General features: G+C 46.1%; 1 protein-coding gene across 1 annotated transcript in view; it reads right to left on the bottom strand.

The window, feature by feature from the left end:
- CROT (carnitine O-octanoyltransferase) overlaps positions 1–14,377 on the bottom strand; it is a 33,589-nt gene extending 19,212 nt beyond the window's left edge. Inside the window, exons 1-5 of the mRNA XM_066628510.1 lie at positions 14,218–14,377; positions 9,518–9,640; positions 6,864–6,988; positions 4,990–5,171; positions 3,388–3,512 (exon numbers count right to left, since the gene is read on the bottom strand). Of these exons, the coding sequence (XP_066484607.1) occupies positions 3,388–3,512; positions 4,990–5,171; positions 6,864–6,988; positions 9,518–9,632 (547 nt within the window). The 5' untranslated portion in view covers positions 9,633–9,640; positions 14,218–14,377. The remainder of the gene's footprint in view (positions 1–3,387; positions 3,513–4,989; positions 5,172–6,863; positions 6,989–9,517; positions 9,641–14,217) is intronic.
- Between the last annotated feature and the right edge of the window lie 7,626 nt (positions 14,378–22,003).

The following is a 22,003-nucleotide window of genomic DNA, read 5'->3' as shown; positions in this document are numbered from 1 at the left end:
CTAGTTATACACATTCTGCTTTTGAAAGTATCCTGTCAGAATAGATCCTATTTTACACACACACAGCTTCCCATGGGCAACCCAGAGAGCTGATATGCACGTTCCCCAATGCAGCAGGCCCCTGCAGTTTCTCCTACCAACTTACTTTTCCAGTTCTTTCAGTCACCTCCTTTTTCTTCTAGGATTACAAGAGTTCCATACCAAGGAAGAAGGAGACAGTTGAGAGAAGCTCTACAAAAGCTCTAGGTCAGTGATTCCCAACCTGGGGTATGTGTTCCCCCAGGTGTACTTGCCAGGACCTTTAGAGGTACTTGAAAAAGATCGAATAATGGAGGAAAAAGGCAGGTCTGTATTAGAAAGCCTTGTCAGGCTAATATGAGGATAAAATTTATAGAAATGAGCTGCCAAGTCTAGTGAAAAAATGTAGGGAACCACTGCACTAGGTAATAGCTTTGTCTCCTTCTGCATCAGAATTTCTAAAGATATAGTACAGATCTCTGGGGTGAAACATAATCTTAAAGGACAGCCCATAAATAAGCTCCTATGAAACTGCCTTATAGTTCAGTCAGACCATTTGTCCAGGTTGCCCAGCACTACCTGCTCAGTCAGGCATTTCCAGTCTTTTTTAGCTGGAGATGGCAGAGACCTGGGACTTTCTGCATGGAAAGCATATGCTCAGCACTAAGGTACTGCCCTCTCAACTGAGCTACAGTTCACAATGGAAACTAATGCTAATTGCAGTTATGACCAGTTACCTATCTTGTAAGTATGCATAACACAATAATGAAAGAAATAGTAACGTAATTTGTGAAATGTTAATATAGTATGTTGTAATAATTACTGCAGGGGTTTTTTAACCTTTTTCATCTCATGGTACACTGGGAAGTACTAAAATTGTGAAGGCACGCCTTCGGTTTTTTAATCACTGACAAGGCACATCACATTGCCGGCCAGAGGCTCACATCTCCCAAAGGCCCTCCTAATATATGACCCTCCCGCAAACTCTTGCGGCACATTTGCAGGCCATTCACAGCAAACCAATGTGCCATGGCACAGTGGTTGAAAATTTTTGCATTACCGCAGATTTACTTAGCCTGCTTACAATCACAAATATGAACAAATCTTGACCATCATAAAAGGTTTTGAAATAGCCTTTTATGGTGAACAAAGTAAGCTGAAGAAAAGTTACTCTCTCCTCTTGTTGCTTACATTTCGGAATGTGATACAACCTGTCTGTTTTTTGGACTGCTAGTTCTAGTCGTTGAAGGTGCTAGTGCACTTTCAAGAGTTGCACAATTTACTAGATGTGACTTTTAGCTACAGCAAGTAAAAGCACATAAAAAAATTTCCCTTCTAGCTTTTACTCAGAAGTAAATCTCACTAAAGTCAAAGCAAGATTTGTTCCAGGGTAATCGTATATAGCAGCAGTTCCCAAAACTTTTTTGATTGGCAGCTCCCTTGATCTACTGGGTCATGGGCTGCAACTCCCCATTAGGGGTACAACCCATTGTACAGGACAGCAGGTTTTTCGCAAGGATTCTGTGGCTCCCCTGACTGGTGTCTGTGGCTCTCCAGGGAGCCACTGCTCATAGTTAAGGAAACACTAGATATAGGATTTCACTCTTTACAGTACTAGAATCACCCATGTTATATGATCAACATTTTATTTCCTTTTAATTCAAGGTAAATAGGGGAGACACATCTGAGCATGTGAAGAGCAAGGGCCAGACTAGTAACAAGGCTACTTATAGGACTGACCAAGAGGCCACTTATTCAATCCAGGAAGGCCATACTTTTGATGAAACCATGTAATTACCCCTGCTCCTTAACTGATCTAAGGAGTTCAGTGCTCCAAATTTGAATGGAGACTTGTTTGGAGACTTTAAATTCAAATGGAGTTTCCACACCTCCAAAACTCAGACAAATGCTGCCAGTTCCAAACGCTGTTAGAGTGCCAAATATACTGACCCATGACCACAGTCACCTCCTACAGCAGCGTTTCCCAACTTGGGGGTTGTGACCCCCCAAAGCTACCAGAAATACTGCCTTCCTCCTCCTCCTCAGCAGCGATGGCACTTATGGGATTGCAATACTGCTAAGAAAAAGAGTAACTTGCGACCGTGCCGGGCCTGTTGAGGGTGCGGTGTGTGTGTGTGGGACAGGGCTCCCCTGTCTAAAGTGTGAGTTTGTTTAGCTAGGCCCCAGTTTGAATTCCCTTTCTTCATTCTGGAAACTCAAATGAATTCTTGGTGCACTTTTCATCCTTTTTCTTCCTTGTTGAATTATACAGCTGTGCCATCGGCCACTACACAGGATCCCTGCACATGTGTTTTAATAAAAGCACTGCCAGTAGCATCTAGGTATGGATTTAGCAATTCCAGTTTTTCCTCTAGCTCAAGTGTTTGGTAAACTAGTGTGTACATAAACATGCATGCCAGTTCCACATGCTCATCAATAACTTGAAACTAAACAAAGCGTTGTCATCAGTTCTTTATAAGAGAAGCAAAATAAATTCGTCTGCAGATTACATTAAGCACTCAACAGTATGCATATGGGATGGAAGAGTTAATAGTTGTGTGCGCTGTGGAGGATTTTCCCTCCAATTTCCTTCCAATGTCTGAGAGGCTTCAGGTTCAAAATGGGGAGCCAGCCAATTGGAGGGCTGGGGACGCAGGGAGGGAAATCTCCAGGCCTAAGACTTTCTTTTCTGCTGCACGCTTGAGACTAGGGAGAGCCTCTCCGGAAAGCAGAGTGAAAGCTGCTGGGGAGGGAGAGCACCAGGGAAGTAGAGAAGGGACCAAAAAGAAGCTAGGTGCGTCAAGGTTTGTTTGTTCCTCCTTCCCATCCAGAGCTGGGAGCTCTCAGTTGGCTCAGCTTATACTAGGCTGAGTTGGGACCCAGGCTCTTGGCCTAGTCTCAGTCTGCATGTGGAGGCTGAGCCAGCCCCATTCAAGGGACATTTATTTGTAGGTAACAAAGCCTGTTTGAACTGTGTTCTTTTCCTTCACCTGTTAATAAAACTTTTTTGCTTAAAACCTCTGCCAGTTCTGGGATCAGTGGGTTTGTCAGCCTCCCCACTCTGCAGGTATTAGTGGCAAAATAAGAGCATTTGAACAGCACGGCATTGCATTCTTGGGGAGGGGTTTTGCCCAAGGAACCCTTCTGGGAACCAGAATCTCTTGGGCTGGTGGCAGCAGACTGCATCTATCAGGTCTTGTCCCACCAAGCTGCACATTAAACCGACTGAAGAGTGGGGGACAGGAAGGGAGTGAGCGCTTGGCAGTAGGCATCGCTGCCCTTGGATTAGTGGGTGGTGACTGGAAGTCCCCCTGGAAGTCCCCCTCCTCTTTCATGGCAGCATATAACAAAGATTCATTCTCTGTGTACCTGTCCTGAAATAATTGATAACTGAGTCTTGTGTAAGTCCTGGAACCTTGCAGGTGCAAAACAGCATTCGGAACTGATCCATGTCCAGTGGCATATTATCAGATTTCTGTACAGAGAACTTTTCCCTGCAACCAACAAAAAAAATGGATGAGTCACTGAAGTTTCATTGAAAAGTTTGTGTCATACTCAAGAGTATAAATGATTGCTGCATTTGATACTGTATTAAGAAGGAATCCTTACTAGGTTGGATTTGTCAGTGCTCCTGGGCATTGCCTGACCAGGTACCCTGTGACATGTTGCTGGGCAGCCCAATCTTACCAACTCCCCTTGTGCCAATGCAGCAGTTTCAGGTCCTAGCAGCTTCTAGCAGGTCCTAGCAACATTTGTTCCCTTGCCTTGGGAAAGCCTCTGCTGCCCCAATGGGCCTACTTGCATATATGCCAATTCTTTTACTGGCACATAGCTGAGCAGACCTGGGTTAGGGGATGGAGGCTGGGAAGGACAATAGGGTATCAGTGGAACTGCTGCTGCTGATACTGCCATCTTCCTGGCTTCATCACACCCCTCCACGACCCAGTCTCCACCCCTTTTCTGCCCCACCTGTTCTGCCCACCACCCACCCAGACTTACCAGTGTCAGGGCTTCTCTGGTGGCCACTGCTGCGCAGCCAAGGCTGGTAGCTGCAGCAGCCAGGTGGGTCACGTTTTGCGACATCCACAAAGCACACTGCACATGCCGGAACACACGTTCTGGCAACAAAGAAGCCCAATAGGATTAGGCCCTGAGTCACCTAAAGCTAACTGTCCTTTCAAAAATATTAGCAACGCATCCTTCGCTTACATGTCTTGTCTCAACTAATGTAAACTACAGACCAACACTATGCATTGGAAGCAATACTACTAGGTTCAGTGCGACTTAATCTAATATGTAGCCTTAAGGTGCTAATAAGTATTTGAAGGATTCTATTTCAGATCAGAGGATTGGGTTTTAGGTTCCTTCCAGATTAGGGCACCTGAACTTCCAAATGGTAGTGACACAAATTCATACACAAATGTGATTATATAGAGCTATAAGACTTTAATGCTTCTAACAGCCCAATCCTATCTTGCCCTGGAACAGGCAGGCAGACAGGCCTGCACTGCCAGCGCAAGTTTGGGGCTGTCTGAGGCTCGGCCTGGGGCAAGGGGAAACTTTCCCCCATACCCTGGGGAGAGCCGCAGCAACCTCAATGGGTCTGCTCGCATCTATACCACCTAAAGAGTTGGCACAAATCTGAGCAGCCTGGGACTGCCCAGGAACAGGATTAGGATCTGGAATAAGTGCTCCCCACCTGCCCACCCCAGGAACGCCCACCGCCTCCCCCCCACCCCAAAACACCTCCTCCCTGCCCTCCCAACGCCCCCCCAACCCTTGCACCAGCCTAGGTCAGACGACAAAACCCACCTGTCCCCAGGGCCACATCGGGATACAGGCGCTTGCCGGCCTATCTCCCCTTAAGCCAGCACAAAAGTGTTTTATGGCACTTTCGCGATAACAATGGGCCGGTGCAAGGGACTTGCGTTGGCCCATCTGCCACTCAGAATTGCACCCTAAATTTCTTACGTCCTCAGTAGCTCCCAAAATTTCAAGTTTATCCATGTACACAAGCCTCCTCGTTCTATCTGAGCCCCTTCTTTCAGTGGCCAGTAGTGTTCAAAGTAAGGGCCAGGCCCTCCAAAATTATAATAAATTTGCGTTGGTAAACGGGCATCAAGATAGGCTGTATTCAGCCACCATTCCTCTAGCTGAAAATAAAAAGCAAACAACAGCATCAAGAATTTATAGCAGAGCTCTATTTTTTATTTAACATTTCCTTCCCACCCTATCCCACAGCCTTAGGGTAAGCAGCAATACATCATGGCAGAGGTCCAAAAAACAGTCCAACTAGTTCAACGTGTTCAAGAAGGCCTTGGACTTATCTCAAATAGGAACATCCCGTCTCACATGACAAACAAACCACATCTGAAATTAAGGGGAATTTTAAACGCAATAGTTGAAAATACAATTATCTCCTTTGTTTAAAGAACTACTTTGTTAAAAAAATCCCAATCAAGCACACCCAGTTTGCCTATAGAAGTTATTTGGATCCTGGCAAACAAGACGCAGAAGCGTTTTTCCTATTCTCTCTCAGTTTACCTACTTTTCACGCATTCATTCAGGGCTCACCAGTTGCTCCAGGGCTTTTATTTTCCCCTTGCCAGTGTTTCTAGTAGTTATGATTAAGGAGGACAACGTACAATACATGAGCATCACATATTACTATACAGCCTAGAGCAGGGGTGTCAAACAGAAGGCCTGTGGGTCTGATCAGGAAGCTCTTCATCCAGCCTAAGTGATAACTGGGCTCTCTCAATTATCAGGTCATCACCTGCTCTCAGCTGGGAAGCTGTAATAGGAATATTGAAAGAAGTTGCCTGCTCTTATCTCCTATTGTTCTATAACCCTGGAGACAAGCCAGGCAATATGTGCTGATCGCTGACAGAAATGATGCTTGTATTGAGTTTGCACACTTAAAGAGAGGCTTTAATCATGAAGACTTTTCCAATGGTTATATTCAGATGCAAGAAGAAATCATCGTTTGTTATTCTGAGAACCTGCTATGGTAAGCCTCCAGCTTGCATGCTCCCCCTGCTCTTTCATTCAGAATATGAGAAATTTTGATTTGTACAAATCACAGACAGTTAACAAACTAACAGCCCAATCCTTTCCCCTGCCATATTATAGCATGCAGCTGTGCCAATGAAGTATGTGCTACGGTGGCGATGGTGGGCAATTACCGCAGGAGGCAAGTATTTTGGTAGGCTGGCCAACTGCCTATAGGTCCTCCTTGGCCCTGCACCAGTTATTTTGCTGATGCAAGTCCAACAAAAGGCAGAGGTGTGTCAGGTTGCAAAATGCGGGATACAATCTAGTGGAAGTCGCTGTCACCAGATCTACCCCTTCCTGCCTTCGAAACACATACCCAGTTCTTCCATCTAACCACCTATGAACCCCTCCCCCGTGCCAGCTACTTGCCCTGGTACCATCCAGGAATCATAGCAGCGGGGGTCTGCTTCTGCAGCTCTCTTGCAACAATGTCTTCAAATGACCCTGTGCAGTCTTTATGCTGTCGCAGAACGTTTTACATCAACGGGATGCTAGTCCTACGACAGTAAATTGGGGTCCAAGATATCAAACCATTACCACCGTTTCCAGTATTTAGCTAGGTTCTTGGCTACAAACCACAAATGGAAGCTCTACATTTCCTCCCCTTGCATGTAAGAGGGAAGAGGACTGAAGCATCACTGTCTGTTGTTAGGTCTGAATGTTGTCCAGAAAGGAATACAACAAGGGGAAATTCAATCCCTACATTCGTTTATGCTTACCTATAATTAGTCTGCAGAAAACCAATATAACTGCATTCCTTTAAAGATGAATATACTTCCTTAAACACATACCCAATTCCTCTTTTCTTTCGCCCTCTCAAGTAATTTTTGGTGCAGATCCTTCCCAATCCCATTTTCAAATTTTTTTACTATATCCTCTGTTCTTTTATATTCTTCTTGATTTAGAAAAGGTTTCACTGTAAAACAAAAATGTATATTTGGAAACAAAAAAGAGCAAACATAAATGGTTCTGGCAAATGCAATGGGGCTGTGTCAACATTTCTATAACTTGCTGAATTGTGTATCAACTTCAGAGTTGAATCTGAGCCTGCTGCTCTCCTATTTCTAAACACAGGACAGCAAAGTGAAGAGGAACAGGGATGCAGGGGCAAAAAGTGAGGTGGCAGTGGCCACCTTGCACCCAACCACCTCGCGAATGAGCCATTTTACCTTGTGTCATGAGAGACTGGCCCTAGGGATTATAAGGCTGCAATCCTAAACACACTTTCCTGGGAGTAAGCCTCATTAAACACAATGAGACTTATGACCCAATCCTAACTGGCATCTGCTGTTATAAAGCACCGTAAAGTGCTTTGCTACAGTTTAGTGCCAGCAGGGCCAGCAGGAAGGCTGGAGTCTTCCCACTGGTGCTGGCAGCTGCAGGAATACCCATCAGAGCAGGTAAGTCCAGAGAGGGGGAGGGCAGGGATGGAATGGTGTGGGGGAGGATGGCAATGAAGACAGGTAGATTGGGCCTAGGAAGGGCAGGATCAGTGGCACCAGCACACATCATAGCCTAACTCCCTTTCTGGATCTGATCTGTTCACACAGATCAATGAGAACTTGTGCCATTTAGCTGGTGCATTTCCAAACTGACCCATTACAGCTGCTGGGGTTTACCCTGGGGGCAAGGGGACAAATGTCCCCTTACCTCAAGGAGACCTCTAGCAGCCAAAACTCCCCTATGGAAGAACAGTTGGTGCTGGTGCTGTTAATTCTGAATAGACATGCATAGGATTGTGCTCCTAATCTGTTTAAGTAAAAAGAACAAAAAGTCCTGTAGCAACTTAAAGGCTAAACAATTTATTTCAGCATAAACTTTCATTGTTCAAAGCCCACTTCATCTGATTCCTGTATATGTTTGTATACATATACATGTATAGAAAAAGAGAGAAAATACATACATACAATACCCTATACATACAATACATACAATTGTATTGTACATTATATTGTACTATCTATCTATCTATCTATCTATATATATATATATATATATTGTATAATATATACATACATATATATATATATATATATTGTACATTATATACATTGTACATGTATATTAAGGGTACATACAATACCCTGTACATACAATACATACATACAATACCCTATTAAGGATAATGCTTCATGTATCTGAAGAAGTGGCCTCTAGACCAGGAGTGTCAAATAAAAGCCCACGGGCTGGATATGGTCTGCGAAATCTGGCCCACGTGATAATTGGGCTCTCCTAGTGACCCTTTCAGCAGGACCACTTCTGCTGAGGCTCTGGGAAGGAAAGACAGAAGGGGGCCTCAGAAAGCAAGGTACACTACAGAAGAAAGCACAGACCAATAGGGGTGAGACAGGGAGAGGCTGCTGAGCCCAATTATCACATGGGCCACCCTTTCAGCTGTGCCACTTTTGTGAAGGTGTCATTTCGCAGTCCCTCCCAGTTTCTAAGCTGCGAAATGATGCCTTGGCAGGAGCGGCACTGCTGACAGGGGGAACACATGATTATTGGGCTCTCTCATATCTTGACAATAGTATCAAGATGTACATATTTCCTCTTCTGTCATTTTCAGATGAGAACAAAGCGCTTATGACCGGTCATTGCCTGCTTAACGGCATCACTTCTGGCTCTCAGCAGGCACCATAAATGCTATTTGGTCCACTGTATGAAACAAATTTGACACCCTCACCCTTTATATCATTTATGCCTAACTACAGTATTTCCCAGGTCAACTTACATTAAAATAACAAGATCAATAAAAATTCAAAACTATTTAGAACACTTAAAGCAGGGGTCTCCAAACTTTTTGGCCAGAGGGCCGCATCAAATAACTGGCATGGTGTGGAGGGCCGGAAAAAAAAATTTAAATATAAAATTTAAATAAATAAATTAGAGATGGAACTTAGATGAGTGAAGAAATGAATGAATGGGCTCATTCATTCAACCTCCCTGGCCCTCAAAACACCCTCCAGACACAATCAGTTCTGGTCATGTTCAGTTGAGTGGACCAGAGGCTTTCAGGGGACAAGAGTTTAGCCACAGGCTGGAAAGAGGCTTGCTGCGGGCTGCATCTGGTCCCCGGGCTGGGGTTTGGAGACCCCTGACTTAAAGAATAGACAAACAAACTTAGTTTACATTTCACAGATTAAAATCAGGTCAGCATAGTTAATTGGTGAATAAGTTTTAATTGCTTGGCACCAAAAAGACTTCAAAGTAGGCATCAGGCATGCCTCCCTGGGAAGACAATTCCATAAATTGGACACCACAGCTTAAAAAGCCCTCTCTCCAGTCATCAAGGGAAGGCTGGGAACACAAATGGCCTGAGACTGATTGAGTAAATATAAGAGTATATGAAGATATTAGGCTAAGAAAGTAATCAAGTAACCAAGAATTATTACATAGCTTCTGCCCACAACAAACATTTATTAAGCAATCACTCAAACTGATATACCTGAATCGAGGTATTTCTTTAAAGATTCAGCAAGAACAGGAACTGGTAATGAAGGAAGAGATCTCTGGTACTGAAATGTGCGTTCTTCAGAGGAATCAGTCACTTGGTTCTCCATGATGTGATCTATAGCAAACAGTAATTTTCTATTGTGAAGTCTATAATTGATTGTTCTCCTGCTCTGCTATTAATGAATTTTACATGGATCATTAGCACAAACACTCTAATTACATATGGAAGCAAGGAACAAGCAAGAAATTATCTCTCACTTGCACATTTAAGTGAGATATTTTCAAAAAAGAATGATTGTTTGTATTCCCACATAGAAGTAGCATTACTCAAAGCACAACGACTAACCTACAGATGCCCATAACATTTGTAGAACAACCCTCCAGAAAGTAATCTTAACAGCCATGAACAAACTATACCTAAAAAACCATTATTACCCCCCTGTCTGATTTCTTTGCCCAAGTGACCAAATACAAACTTGGCCATTCTTTTTCACAGGGTACTGAATGAGGAAACATACATGAGGCTTTGCTCTTTAGCTCTTATTATGTAATGACTTATTTATACTTCAATATTTTGTATTAACCACCAGACCAAATGTTGAAAGAACTCAGTTATTCACAGCCCAATCCTACCTGGTGCTGGAAAAGGGACGCAGAGTAGCCTGTGCTGTATCCAGAACAAGGTAGGTGCCGGTTGGAGGGCAACGTGGAGTAAGGAGATATTTTCCCCTTACCCTATGGGGCTACCTGGATCTGGGCCAGCGATTTTGCTAGTGCAACTATGAGCAGCCTGTGTAAATCCCATCAGGCCAGGGATGGGGGTTAGAATTTGACCTGTGCTGCCATGGCCGATCCCACCACACTCCTGGGCCTGATCAGCCCTCTGGATCACCCTCCTCTGCCCCAAAACACTCCCTCCCTGCCTCAGTGCCACCACCCCACACGCTGGCCTGCCACAACCAGCACAAACTCATCATGTTTGGGGCTGGATCTGGTGAGGGGATGCTGGCATGCATCATTGCAACTGGCTCCCAAGTAGTGACAAACATGCTTTACAGCATGTTTGCGACACTTGGAGTGCGCATAAGGGGCCTGCGCTGGCAGTTCTCTCATTGTGGATTGTGCTGCAGTTAAAAGAACTCAGCACTCAGTAGCTACACATTTATAAAGACTTTATTCTGCTTAAATTATTGTGGTTTTCACTCACAGAGTTCTGGGAATTTTAGCTTGGTGAGATGCTTAGAGAGCTGTAGCCACCAATACCAATGTGAACACCGCTCCCCCAATCAGAGAACCAAGTTCCCAAGTTTTCTAGAATGATTGGGGAAAGGGATTGACTGTCAATTTAAATATGCTGCTATGCTCCTCAGGTTAACATTTCTATTTGTAGGAATATCACATTCTCCCCCCCCCCCAAAACAAGGGACAAAAGGGGAGAGAAGATTAGTCCTTTTGTAAACCAAGAGGGGAAAAAAGAAGTGGAAGATGGTGCAACAGGCTGAGGGTCAAAGTACATGTAGCTACATGGAAAATAATACAAATACCATTGATTTTCACATTAGAAATACCTTCTTCCTCAACTTTTGAGAACATTACTTGGAAACCACTTCATTTTGCCTCTGAAGACTTTATAAGCTTGAAATGTGTTCGGTGCGCATTATTTCAATTATAACAACGATCTTTTCAGTATTTTGGTGTCCTCATCTCTTTTTTATCTTGGTACCACATTTTGCCATGTTCTCAAATAATAACTGGTCACTGGGAAAACATTATTTCCCTCCAGTTTTTATCTCTGCTGAAAGTGATGTGTAATTTGGCTGGCAAATAACATAGGTGTTTTTTCAGATAGTACCTATTGCATCACTAGTAATAAGAAAAATACCATCGATGCCAAATACAAACACCCACACTATTCTGTGAACTCAAAGTTTTTAAAAATCACTGTTTAAGAAGCCAAAAATATAACCTTCTCACTCGGCTTCTCCCTGATTACATGCAGCATATGATTATACTATGGTGCCTGTGACATCACTGTAAGGAATATCACAAGCCCCTCTTTGTTCTATCCAATATACTGTACACGTCCTACCAGTTTAAAAAAGACAAATGTTTCCCTCTGCCCTGAAGCTATGTACTTTCCTTTTCCATGTCTCACAAACCAGGGGGAAATTTGAAAAGTCAATACTTTCAGAGCAAGGCTGGCCTCTTGCAGCAAAGCTTTCATAATATGGAATTGGAAAACAGAGCTACCGATACTGTTAGTGAGATTATTTCCCCATCTACCACAAAACATTTCCCAATCACAGGGAAGTCAATGGTGCTATGCCAATTTAAGTGCAATTGAGCCACCTTAATTAAGCCATGTAAAGATTACAATCATACACACACAGTAATCATTTGCAAAGTTTACTTCCAGCATTTGTGCAATTTATGTTCTGAACATAACACTAAGGCTACAGTCCTAACCACACTTACCTGGGAGTAAGTCCCACTGTTATAATGAGATGTACTTCCAAGCAGACACATATAGGATTAGGTTGTAAATCTGGTTTCAAGGTAGTGTAAGGGTGACTTTTATATTACTGTGTTTGCTTTCCTTCACCTGTTATTATAACAGTCAGTAGACTGTTGGGTCAAAAGTCCTTTGTTGATTTATGCCAAATGCTATGTACACCTATGGCGTGGAAAGTAAACCATCATTGTTGGCATCCTTCAGTCTTGGAAGACTATGGTGTCACGCTCTGAATGGTGGTTCTGGAACAGAGTGTCCTCTCCAGTGCGCGAAGCCTGGGTAAAGTAGGTATGGAGGATAGGCTATTACCCATGCAGCAAATCCCCCCTCTCCACGTCGCTGAAATGGTCCAATGGAAAGGCAGTGGCCAATACGGTTGGTTCCAGCGGCGTCGCAGGAGTTGCCAGAACGTGACTGTGTTCAGCCATGAACTGCCTCAGGGACTCCGGCTCTGGATTTTGCCTCGAGGTTGACTCCTGAAGCCTTTTCCATAACTGGATGTAGCCACAAGGCAGTGGAGGTTTGGGATCAGAGTTTTCCTTCTCTCAGATGAGCTGCCTTCCCAGGCTGACGAGTCCCATCTACCCGGTGGCTGTTTAGTCGCCTCTTACGACAAGTACAGCCAAACTGAGGGCCTATTCTTATCCCCAGCCCCCAGGGGAACCATCATGACCATCATGACCCCTGGCTAAGTGCCTGTTTGATTGCTTTGCCCAAGTGACCAAAAATAAACTTGGCCATTCTTTTTCACAATGTACTGAATTGATGAAACTTATTTCAGGCTTTGCTCTGTAACTCTTATTGTGTTATAATGTCTTATTTGTACTCTTTTGATTTTGTGTTAGCCAACAGACTAAATGCTGAAAGAAGCAAGAAATACATATACAGTCAGCTTACAATTTTAAGTTAAACCAGGGGTGCCCAAACCCCGGCCCTGGTGCCACTTGCGGCCCTCCAGGACTCTCAATGCGGCCCTCAGGGAGCCCCCAGTCTCCAGTGAGCCTCTGGCCCTCTGAAGATTTGTTGGAGCCCGCAATGGCCTGATGCAACTGCTCTCAGTGTGAGGGCGACTGTGTGACCTCTTGCATGACCTGTGGGATGGAGGGCTCTCTCCACTGCTTGCTGTTTCTGCTTGCTGCTTGCCTTTTATAGTTCTTGTGCTATTGCAAGACCTTCATTCATTTGTATAAGTTCTTCTTTAATATATTCATTTATGTAAACTTATGTAAATTTATTCAAATTTTAAATGTAAATTAATTTTTTTTTCCCCTGGCCCCCGACAGAGTGTCAGAGAGATGATGTGACCCTCCTGCCAAAAACTTTGGACACCCCTGAGTTAATCAATGATTGACATGTTGTTCCAGAAGCATTGTCCTATTAGGCTGCAATCCTATACACCAGGGTGACCAAACTTACTTAATGTGAGAGCCACATACAAAAAACTTCAGACATTTGAGAGCCTCCTTGCTGCTCCTGCCACCCTCCCTCTCCTAGGTATGGGCCCTGCGCCTGCCCCCTCCATTATACATGGTCACCTCGCTTGTGTGGCACCACAAAACAACCAACAGATTTACAACAATAACAACAACAACAACAACAGAGTGCATTGTCACTCTAGGGAGCCTTCCACCCCCTCCCCCCCAATACAGGGTGACCAGATACAAAGGGGGACAGTGCCCATACCTTGAGCCAATGCCTAGAAGAGGGAAATGTGGGCAGGGTCAGCTCAGAGTGTGCCCTCCATTGTATGTGGTTCTCCTGCTTGTGTGGCACCACAAGACAACCCACAGATTTGGGGTGGTCTGTTCTGTTGTGTGTTTGTCATTCATTCTTGCAAGGGAGCCCCCCCACCACAGGGGGGCCAGATACAGACAAAGCCTTGAGCCATGGCGCAGCACAGGGAAGGTGGGCAGGGGCAGCCCCTTAGCCCCTTCCACGCCCTGCTGCCCCTGCCACTCTCCCTCTCCCAGGTACGGCCCTGCGCCTGCCCCCTCTGCGAGGGTCCCCTGAGCCACGAGGGAGGCCTGCACAGCTAGCGGCCCTGTGGGTCGGGACCCACAGAGAGACCTGCAGGGAGAGGGGCGGCCTGAGGAGCCCGCCCGCCCGCCTATAGGCCGGCCCGTCCCCGCTTCCCCTCTGCGCCGCGCGCCCGGCTGGCCGCCCCGGAGGCCGCCCCTCACCTCGTCTGGCGGCGCGAGCCGGACTCTCGCCTCTGCTCCCTCCCGGACCGCGGCTGCCTCTGCCGGGGCGGGCTGGACTACAGGCGTCCTCCAGGCCGCCGCCCTCTCACCTTTCCCCTGCATTCGAGCCCAGCCAGCCGGGGAGGGAGGAGGCGCCGGCGGGGCGGGCGCTGCCGGGAGGCTGGGAGTCGCGAGGAGGCCGTCCAGAGCGAGGCCTGCGGAGGAGCAGGCTGCCCTCCCCCGCGGGCGCTGCGCCGCTCTCCCGGGCCTCTGCTGGAGCGGGAGCCGAGCGACTCCTCCGTGGGAGCGCGAGCCTGGGCGTGTCTACTCAGAAGCAAGTCCCATTACACTCACTGGGGCTTCCTCCCACGGAAGAGGAAGGCAGCCGCAGAGCCCAATCCTAGGCATGTCTACTCAGAAGTCAGTCCCATTACACTCAATGGGGCTTACTCCCAGGGACGTGTGGACAGGATGGCAGCCTCAGAGCCCAGTCCTGTGCGTTACTCAGAAGTAAGTTCCATTTTAGTCAGTGGGGCTTACTCCCAGGGAAGGGTCGAGAGGATGACAGCCTTCGAGCCCAATCCTAGGCATGTCTACTCAGAAGTCAGTCCCATTATAGTCCAAGGGCTTGCTTCCAAGTAAGTGTGGATATGATTTCAGCCTGGCTCTCTCTCTCTGGACAGCTCCTCCATGCACTCCTGGCTTTCTTACATTTCATATGGAGCCTTTCAGTGGTTCTCAAACTTTTTAGCACCAAGACCCACTTTTTAGAATGACTGTCATGACCCACCGGAAGTGATGTCATTAATCTTGAAGTGATGTCATGGCCAGAAGTGACATCATCAAGCAGGAAAATAACTCCCCCATATGACAAAAATGAAATCAAATGGAATAAGTAAGTAAATTAAAAGTTTGCATTAAGTTTAAAAATTTATTTAAAATGAAGAACCTCCTCCTCACCCTCTCAAGCAGTTGCTGATTTAAAACAATTCTCCAAACATCCCAAAGACTGCAATCCTATACACACTTATCTGGGAGTAAGTCCCATTGACTATCATTGTTAAAAAACATATACAGGCATTGGCCACTTAACAACCTTTCGCTTAACGACAGACTGCATATATGACAGTGGTCAAAACACAACAAAGAGGCTCTTCATGAGGCAGTCAGGACTCCCATAGCCTGTAGCAGAGTGTCTGTTTACACAACAAAGAGATCCTTAATGCAAAGAAGAGGCAATCTACCTCAGGTAGCCTGTACAGCCAGGTAGTTTCTTGCAGAGCGTGTCTATTTATGCAACAAAGGCACTAGATTGGGCTGAATGTTCACTTAACAACCTAATTGTATAACAACGGGGTTTGGAAAATGTATCCCCAATCTGAGCAAGAAAACATTTGATAATTGAGCTCTGTCAGACTATCATCCCGTGATGGGCAGCAGCACTATTAAGCCATTTCTGTCCAATGTTGCATAGTGGCAACGGACCAAATGCGTACACCTGTGGGCTGTGCAAAAATGGCTTAAGGCCTGTAATGACCAAGAACAACATTGCACCATTCATTTGGATCCAGCTCTTAGAGAGAGGCTTGTCCTGTTTCTTTCTCTGCCTGTAATTATCGCCTCTCAGAGGCTGAGCCTCTGTGAACCAGTTCATCTCCATAGTTGGCCACTGTGTTGTTTCAGCACCACCCAGCAGAGGGAAACCAGCAGGGAACACCCTTGTTTGTGTACTACACTCCCGTCATCCCCACAGTCTCTGCTAATGAGTACCAACTTTTGGAAAGAGTTTACTACTGTATTTTATTTACTGTATTTTTAACTCCACTTTTCTCCCCAAATGGGACAGGGTTGACCAACATGTTTTCCCAAAAGGCAACATGGGTCGAGAGATGGACCAGGGATAGGGGCAAGACAAAACAACAACCACTCTTGGTCAATAGAGGAAGTTGAAACATCAAGCAGGGACAGCCCAAGAACTCTGGGTAATGCTGGCCTTAGGGGAATGTGGCCATTGTCATGACATTGGACCCTGCCCTCTGGGGACCCCCCCACTGGGGCGGTGCTTGGATCTCCCACTGCTGCAGCCAGCATCTGGCAGCCTGGGAGGGCGGGCTTGCTCACCCTTCCCTGGGATTGTTTGGCCTGAAGTGAACCTCCCAGAAGTAGTTGGTGGTGACTTTATCATATCACAGCCAACTATTACTGGGTGCCTAACATTGCATGTGTTAGAGAGGAATTTACCTTTTCCTGGTTCTTTTAGCTGAGCAGCCAAATTGAATGACAGAGACTTGTACTGTTCTTTAGTCCATCTTTATTTCTCCAGCAGATTTACCATACAGGACAGAAACAAGACCATCTCAGGACATAGCACCAGCCACCCCCCCAAGCAACCTCCCTTGCTCATAGGTTTTATAGCATTGGCTAAACAAGTCTACCCCTTTTCCAATGAGACCCTTTTATGCAAGCTTTGGCTCTCATCCTGGGACTTTCTGCAATTCTCAATCAGGAGGTCACTTTGCCCTGAACGTCCTGACATATTTCCTGTATCTGTTCTCCCAGATATTGTCCTTGAGCCCCAGCCGATTGAGCCCTTGGTCATAAACATGTTTTTCACTTTATCTGCTGCATAAGCAAGCTTAAAGCTAGAACTGCAGCCCTCTGGCTGCAGCCATGATACTAGGCCTTAGCTGTCCTATCTGCAGAGTAATATTCATTCCTGGCTCCTTACAACATCGAATAACTCACTAAAATTTCCCACACATGCAGCACCATAAGCATCTGGCTCGTCTTGGTTGCAGTTGCTACAGCTGTCTTGTGAGGGGGGGTACCTACATGAGCACCATGCATTGGGCCCCACTGATCCAGAGGCTGGCCCTGCCTCTGGGGACTTGAGGTGGAATGCCAAATGCTGCCCCCCTTACCTGATGATGTGCCACCCTCTGCTACTGCCATTCTCCAATGTTCCAGCTCAGCACTTTCCTCCTTGCCACATTTCCTCTTTCTCTGTTCCCTTCTTTCTTTTCCAGTCCAGGTAGTCAAAGGAGGAGGAGGAGCAGTGGAGGCAAGTAGGTGGACAGAGATGGGCACCCCCAACCCACCAATCTGCTGCCTGAGACGATCACTTCAGTTGGCTTTATGGATCATCCGGCATAAAGTAATGGCATAAAGTGGGGTTGTCAAATACATTTCATACAGTGTGGGTGCAATCCTAACCAACTTTCCAGCACTGGCACTGCCAGCTATGCCAACTGCACCCTGCAGTTGGGGGACAGTCATGGAGGCCTCCTCAAGGTAGGGCAATGTTTGTTCCCTTACCTCAGAGTTTGTTCCCTTACCTCAGCCCTTATGTCAGTGCTGGAAAATTGGTTAGGATTGCAGCCTGTGCTGCATTTACATCCATGGAGTCTGCTGAGGGCTGGAAGTGACAAAATTAAGCAGGAAGCGATGACTATAAATAAGCATTTTGTTCGCACCTTGGAACTCATTTACCTGTGGAGGGGGGCAGTTGGAGGAAGAGTCCTGCAGGACCACTCTCACATGAGAGCAATCAGAGAGAGACCGCATGTGCTCTGAGTTCTCTCTTATAAGAGTTGTCTTTGACCTGGAAGTTGATCTAAACTGACCGGAAGTATCCCAGAGCTGTGGGCATGCTCAGTAACACACAATGGTACACATGGAGTATGTGATGAACCAGAAGGAAGGCAGCTTACCACCCAGGCTGACCTTCTGGGGGAGGGAGGCAATTTGCATAAGGTGCTTAAGAGTGTTAAAGCTACAATAAAAGAACAATAGACTTCCTCTTCCTTAGGTACATGCTTGTTTTGCATAATCAGGAGACACAGTGATTAGGTTCTACATTGACCTGCAAGGAATTGGGGGTTGTGTAATTCATGTGCTTGTAGCTTGGCCATGGCCCTTAGAAACATGTGCTGGGGGAGGAGTGGCCTGCTTGCTTGGTCTGTATAGTCCAAAATACATAACTAGATATAAAAACACAACTTGGAAGGGAAAAGGGGATTTTCACGTAACAATTGGACTATCAGTATTCTACCAAAATTTATGGCCAATTAACCAGAAAATGAAAACACAACTGCCTTATGGAACAAAAAGTAGATTTTCTTAACTCAGAACTGACCCATGAGAGTGATTGTTCTGAGAGCCAGAGATGTTGCTATGATACAGCATGGAACCAATAAGGTATTAATATAGGTCAGCTCTCATTTCCATGTATCATAATACAGCTACTCCTGCTAACTGGTAAAGAGGCACTTTTTCAAGTGGTGCTCTTCTTATATTTAGCAGGGGGAGAATAACCATCCCTCTTCACCCCAGCACAGTTTCTCTAACCAATAAAGGGCACACTTTTTATTTATTTACTTAATTAAATTTGATTCTAATTGTCATGGGGGGGCCTATAAAATCTTGTTTGAAGCAGATTGATGCCTTAGCTATGCTACTGACTGGAGGGAGGTGGCAGATCAAGTGAGCAGTGAGTTGATGGGGGGGAGGCAGGTTTCCCCCCAATTTACACTTTTAAAAAGCCCAGGTGTGGCGTCACTTCTGGTTGTGACATCACTTCCGGGGCATCATTTTGAGCTCTGCACCGGGCTACACGTTCATTAGCTACTCCACTGCCTGTAGCCATGTGGAAATGTCAAAAGTAAAGAACCTCTTCCAGGCCACCTCCAGTTTTAAATCCATTTGATAAAGATGGCATCAAGGTCATGTCTAGTTTGGCCCTTCTACTGACTCAGATCATTGGTCCACCTAGATTTAAGGTCTATTCTACTCCAATACACAACAGTTCTCCAAGAATTCAGAGTCTTTCCAGCACCACTACTGGAGAGCCTTGTAAGTCAATGGTTCCCAAACTCTGCGCTGTGGCACCTGAAGGTGCTATGGCAAACTTATAGGGGCATAGTGGGATGTCCCTGGTGTCAACTTCTTCACAGCTCTCTCAGGCACACAATCCAAGATGGCAGCACCTGGGAGAGCTGGGAAGAAGAGGCTGCCGTGAAATAAGGATGCTGTGACCATGGTAAGTTTGAGAACCACTGTTTGTAACAACATGACACAAGGAACAGCCCATGAACATTAAGCTGCCCCATTAAGCTGCCTACCTCTTTTCCTTTCCCCTTTCCTTCTCACTGCTCAGGTTTGTTTTTTTTTCTCCAGCTCCCCTGGGTAAGCCTCCAAATTCTCCTTTATCCTTCTCTCCTCCTTCTCAGCTTCTGTGATTACACCAACATGCTCCTTTTCTCTCCTTTTTAAGATTTCTTCATCTCTTCTCTGTGGATAGTAACTACTCATGTTCAGGGCTTAGCCATACAGACAGCTAAGAAACTTGAATTCCTTTTTGATTTTGATTCCCTTTCTCTAATTTTATAACATTACAGTTAACAGTAAAATTTGCTAGCTGCACCATTACATCCCTCGTCCTTCCCCCTTCCTTCTGAATCACTGAGCTATGATACTGGCCACTGCACAGGGTGCCAGGATACCAAAGAAATTTCCCCTGTGCACACATATTTCTGTGTGTCTGAAAAGCACACCTGGTGATGGTCTATAGCAGTGCTCGAAAGAGATAGTGATGTGCTAGATCTGGAACTAAGAAAAGGAAGCTTAATCGAGACATTGCACAGGGTCTTATTTCTCTGGAGAGCCATCTGGGAGAAGTTTGTCCTTTTATACAGGGGGATGCGCTCTCTCTGAAGGTTACCCTCCCTCTGAGCAGTTTTGGAATGTGTTTTTGCCCAGTTTCTTCCAGGAAGTTAGATTTCATTCACATTCTGGATGCAGTTTTGGCTGGTTCACTAGTTGCAACCCTTTCTGGAGAACATTTGACTTGGTAGAAGACAGGTTCACAACACAACATTGTGCAGGGGACTAGAGGGAGGTGGGGATGGGTAGAACAGGGAGGCAACGGGCAGGGAGGAAGGTTGCTTGGGCCCAGGAAGGGGACTGTTCAGGGGCAGTGGTGTTCACCAAAACCCAACCCCCACCTCAGGCCCATTCCTTTGCTGGTTCACATGGACTTGTACTGGTGATATTGCTGGCGTAGATCCAAGTTGAACCATTAGACTGGCAGGGGCTTACGCTAGGGAGGGAAACAAATAGTCTCTTCTCCCAAGGAGGCCTTCAGAGGCCAAAATTGTTCCTCAGGATGCAGCAAGTACCACGTTTTTGCCTCTGCATTGACTGCAGCCAGCAACAGATTCCTTAGAGCTGTTTCCTTGTGCCTTAATCCCTCCCTTTTGGAAGGGCAGTACTGGCCATCCTGTATTCCACTCCAGAGGACATTTATGAAAGAGATTCTCCATGCTGCTCCCCTGGTCTCACTTTAGGGCATTCTGCTTTTCCCTGAGCATTATTTAAACACCACCACCACCCCCCATTGCCTCTGAACAACTCATGTCTCCATGTGTTTCTTGCTTGGTCTGTCTTCACTGTGCAAGACGTGTGTAGCAAACAGTTCGTAGTTCTCATATGATTCTACATGTCTGTGTTACAGTTCTCATGTGTATTATGAATAAGCTCCGTAAAATTCATTCACTCATATAAGTTCTGTCTCTCATGTATTCATTCGTGTAAATTTATAAAAATTTATATAAATTTATAAAAATTTGAAATGTGAATTAATTGTTTTTTCCCAGCCCCTGACACAGTGTCAGAAAGATGATGCGGCCCTCCTGCCGAAATATTTGCCCACCCTTGCTCTAAGTCTAGGCCAAGGATGTAGGGGATCAAAGAAGCTATAGATTGCAGATACAGCCCCAAGCTGCAAGGTGTTTGGGGCTGACTCTGCAATTCTTGCCCAAAGGGGCTGCATCCAGCATTCTGAACTGCAAAGACTTCTGGGATAAGTCATGGATCCCCTTTAAACAATCAGCTAGGCTGCACACTAATCCCTATTGAAGATTCTCACTGTGGGACATCCATGCATTACCAGGATAATCTGTATATGTGTGATAGATGTCCAAATGCTCAATTAGGTGAGGAACCCTGGCATGGCAAGACCCATGGGGGGGTAGAGGGGGTAAATTGTACTCAGGTCCAGGGTCAAAGAGGGGGCCCAGTAGTCAAAGGAAGGGGCCCCCAAAATTTCCTGGGATCTTACATTTTCTGATCTCACCCAAACATACAGCCTATGGAAATAAGGATCAGGCCCACACTTCAGGCACCCAGTTCACTGTTTTTACCACCCATGCTCTACCTATCCCAACTTCTAGCAGTCCAGGGGTCTTCATGCCCAACTTAGGGTGCAATCCTGCTCTTCACTTGGGGTGGCCCAGGAGGGTCGCAAACATGCAATAAAGACACATTTGCGCCTCCTTGGGAATAAGCCATTCCGGTGCACGGAGGTGCGTCAGCACACAGAGGCTGAATCCAATCTCCGTGGCGACTTCTGCGGCAAGCCTTATGTTGGTCCAGCTGGGCCTACTCGAGACTCTGGGTTGGGTGGGGAGGAGGCGGTTGGAGGGTGGCCCCGGTAGCAGGGAGCAGGAGGCAGGGCTGGGATCCGGCAGTTATGCCAGATCCCAGCTCCCATTCCCAGGGAGTTCGGAGCGGCTTGAAGCCGCTCTGCTCTCCTCAGACTTGTGCCACCTCAGGAGGTGGTGCAGGTCTGAGGAGACCCACTGGGGCAAGGGCACCTTATCCAGAGATAAGGGGAAAAGTTCCCCTTACCTCTGGCTGAGCCACTTTGGCCCCTATCCTATGCTGGATACAGCGCAAGCCTCTTGGCCTGCCTGTTCCAGTGCAGGATAGGATTGCTCCCTTAGGCTCA

Source organism: Tiliqua scincoides, chromosome 5, assembly GCF_035046505.1.
Source record: "Tiliqua scincoides isolate rTilSci1 chromosome 5, rTilSci1.hap2, whole genome shotgun sequence".
In the NCBI taxonomy this organism is placed as follows: domain Eukaryota; kingdom Metazoa; phylum Chordata; class Lepidosauria; order Squamata; family Scincidae; genus Tiliqua; species Tiliqua scincoides.
The sequence above is the reverse complement of the archived record's forward strand: the minus strand, read 5'-3'. Positions and strand labels throughout refer to the sequence as shown.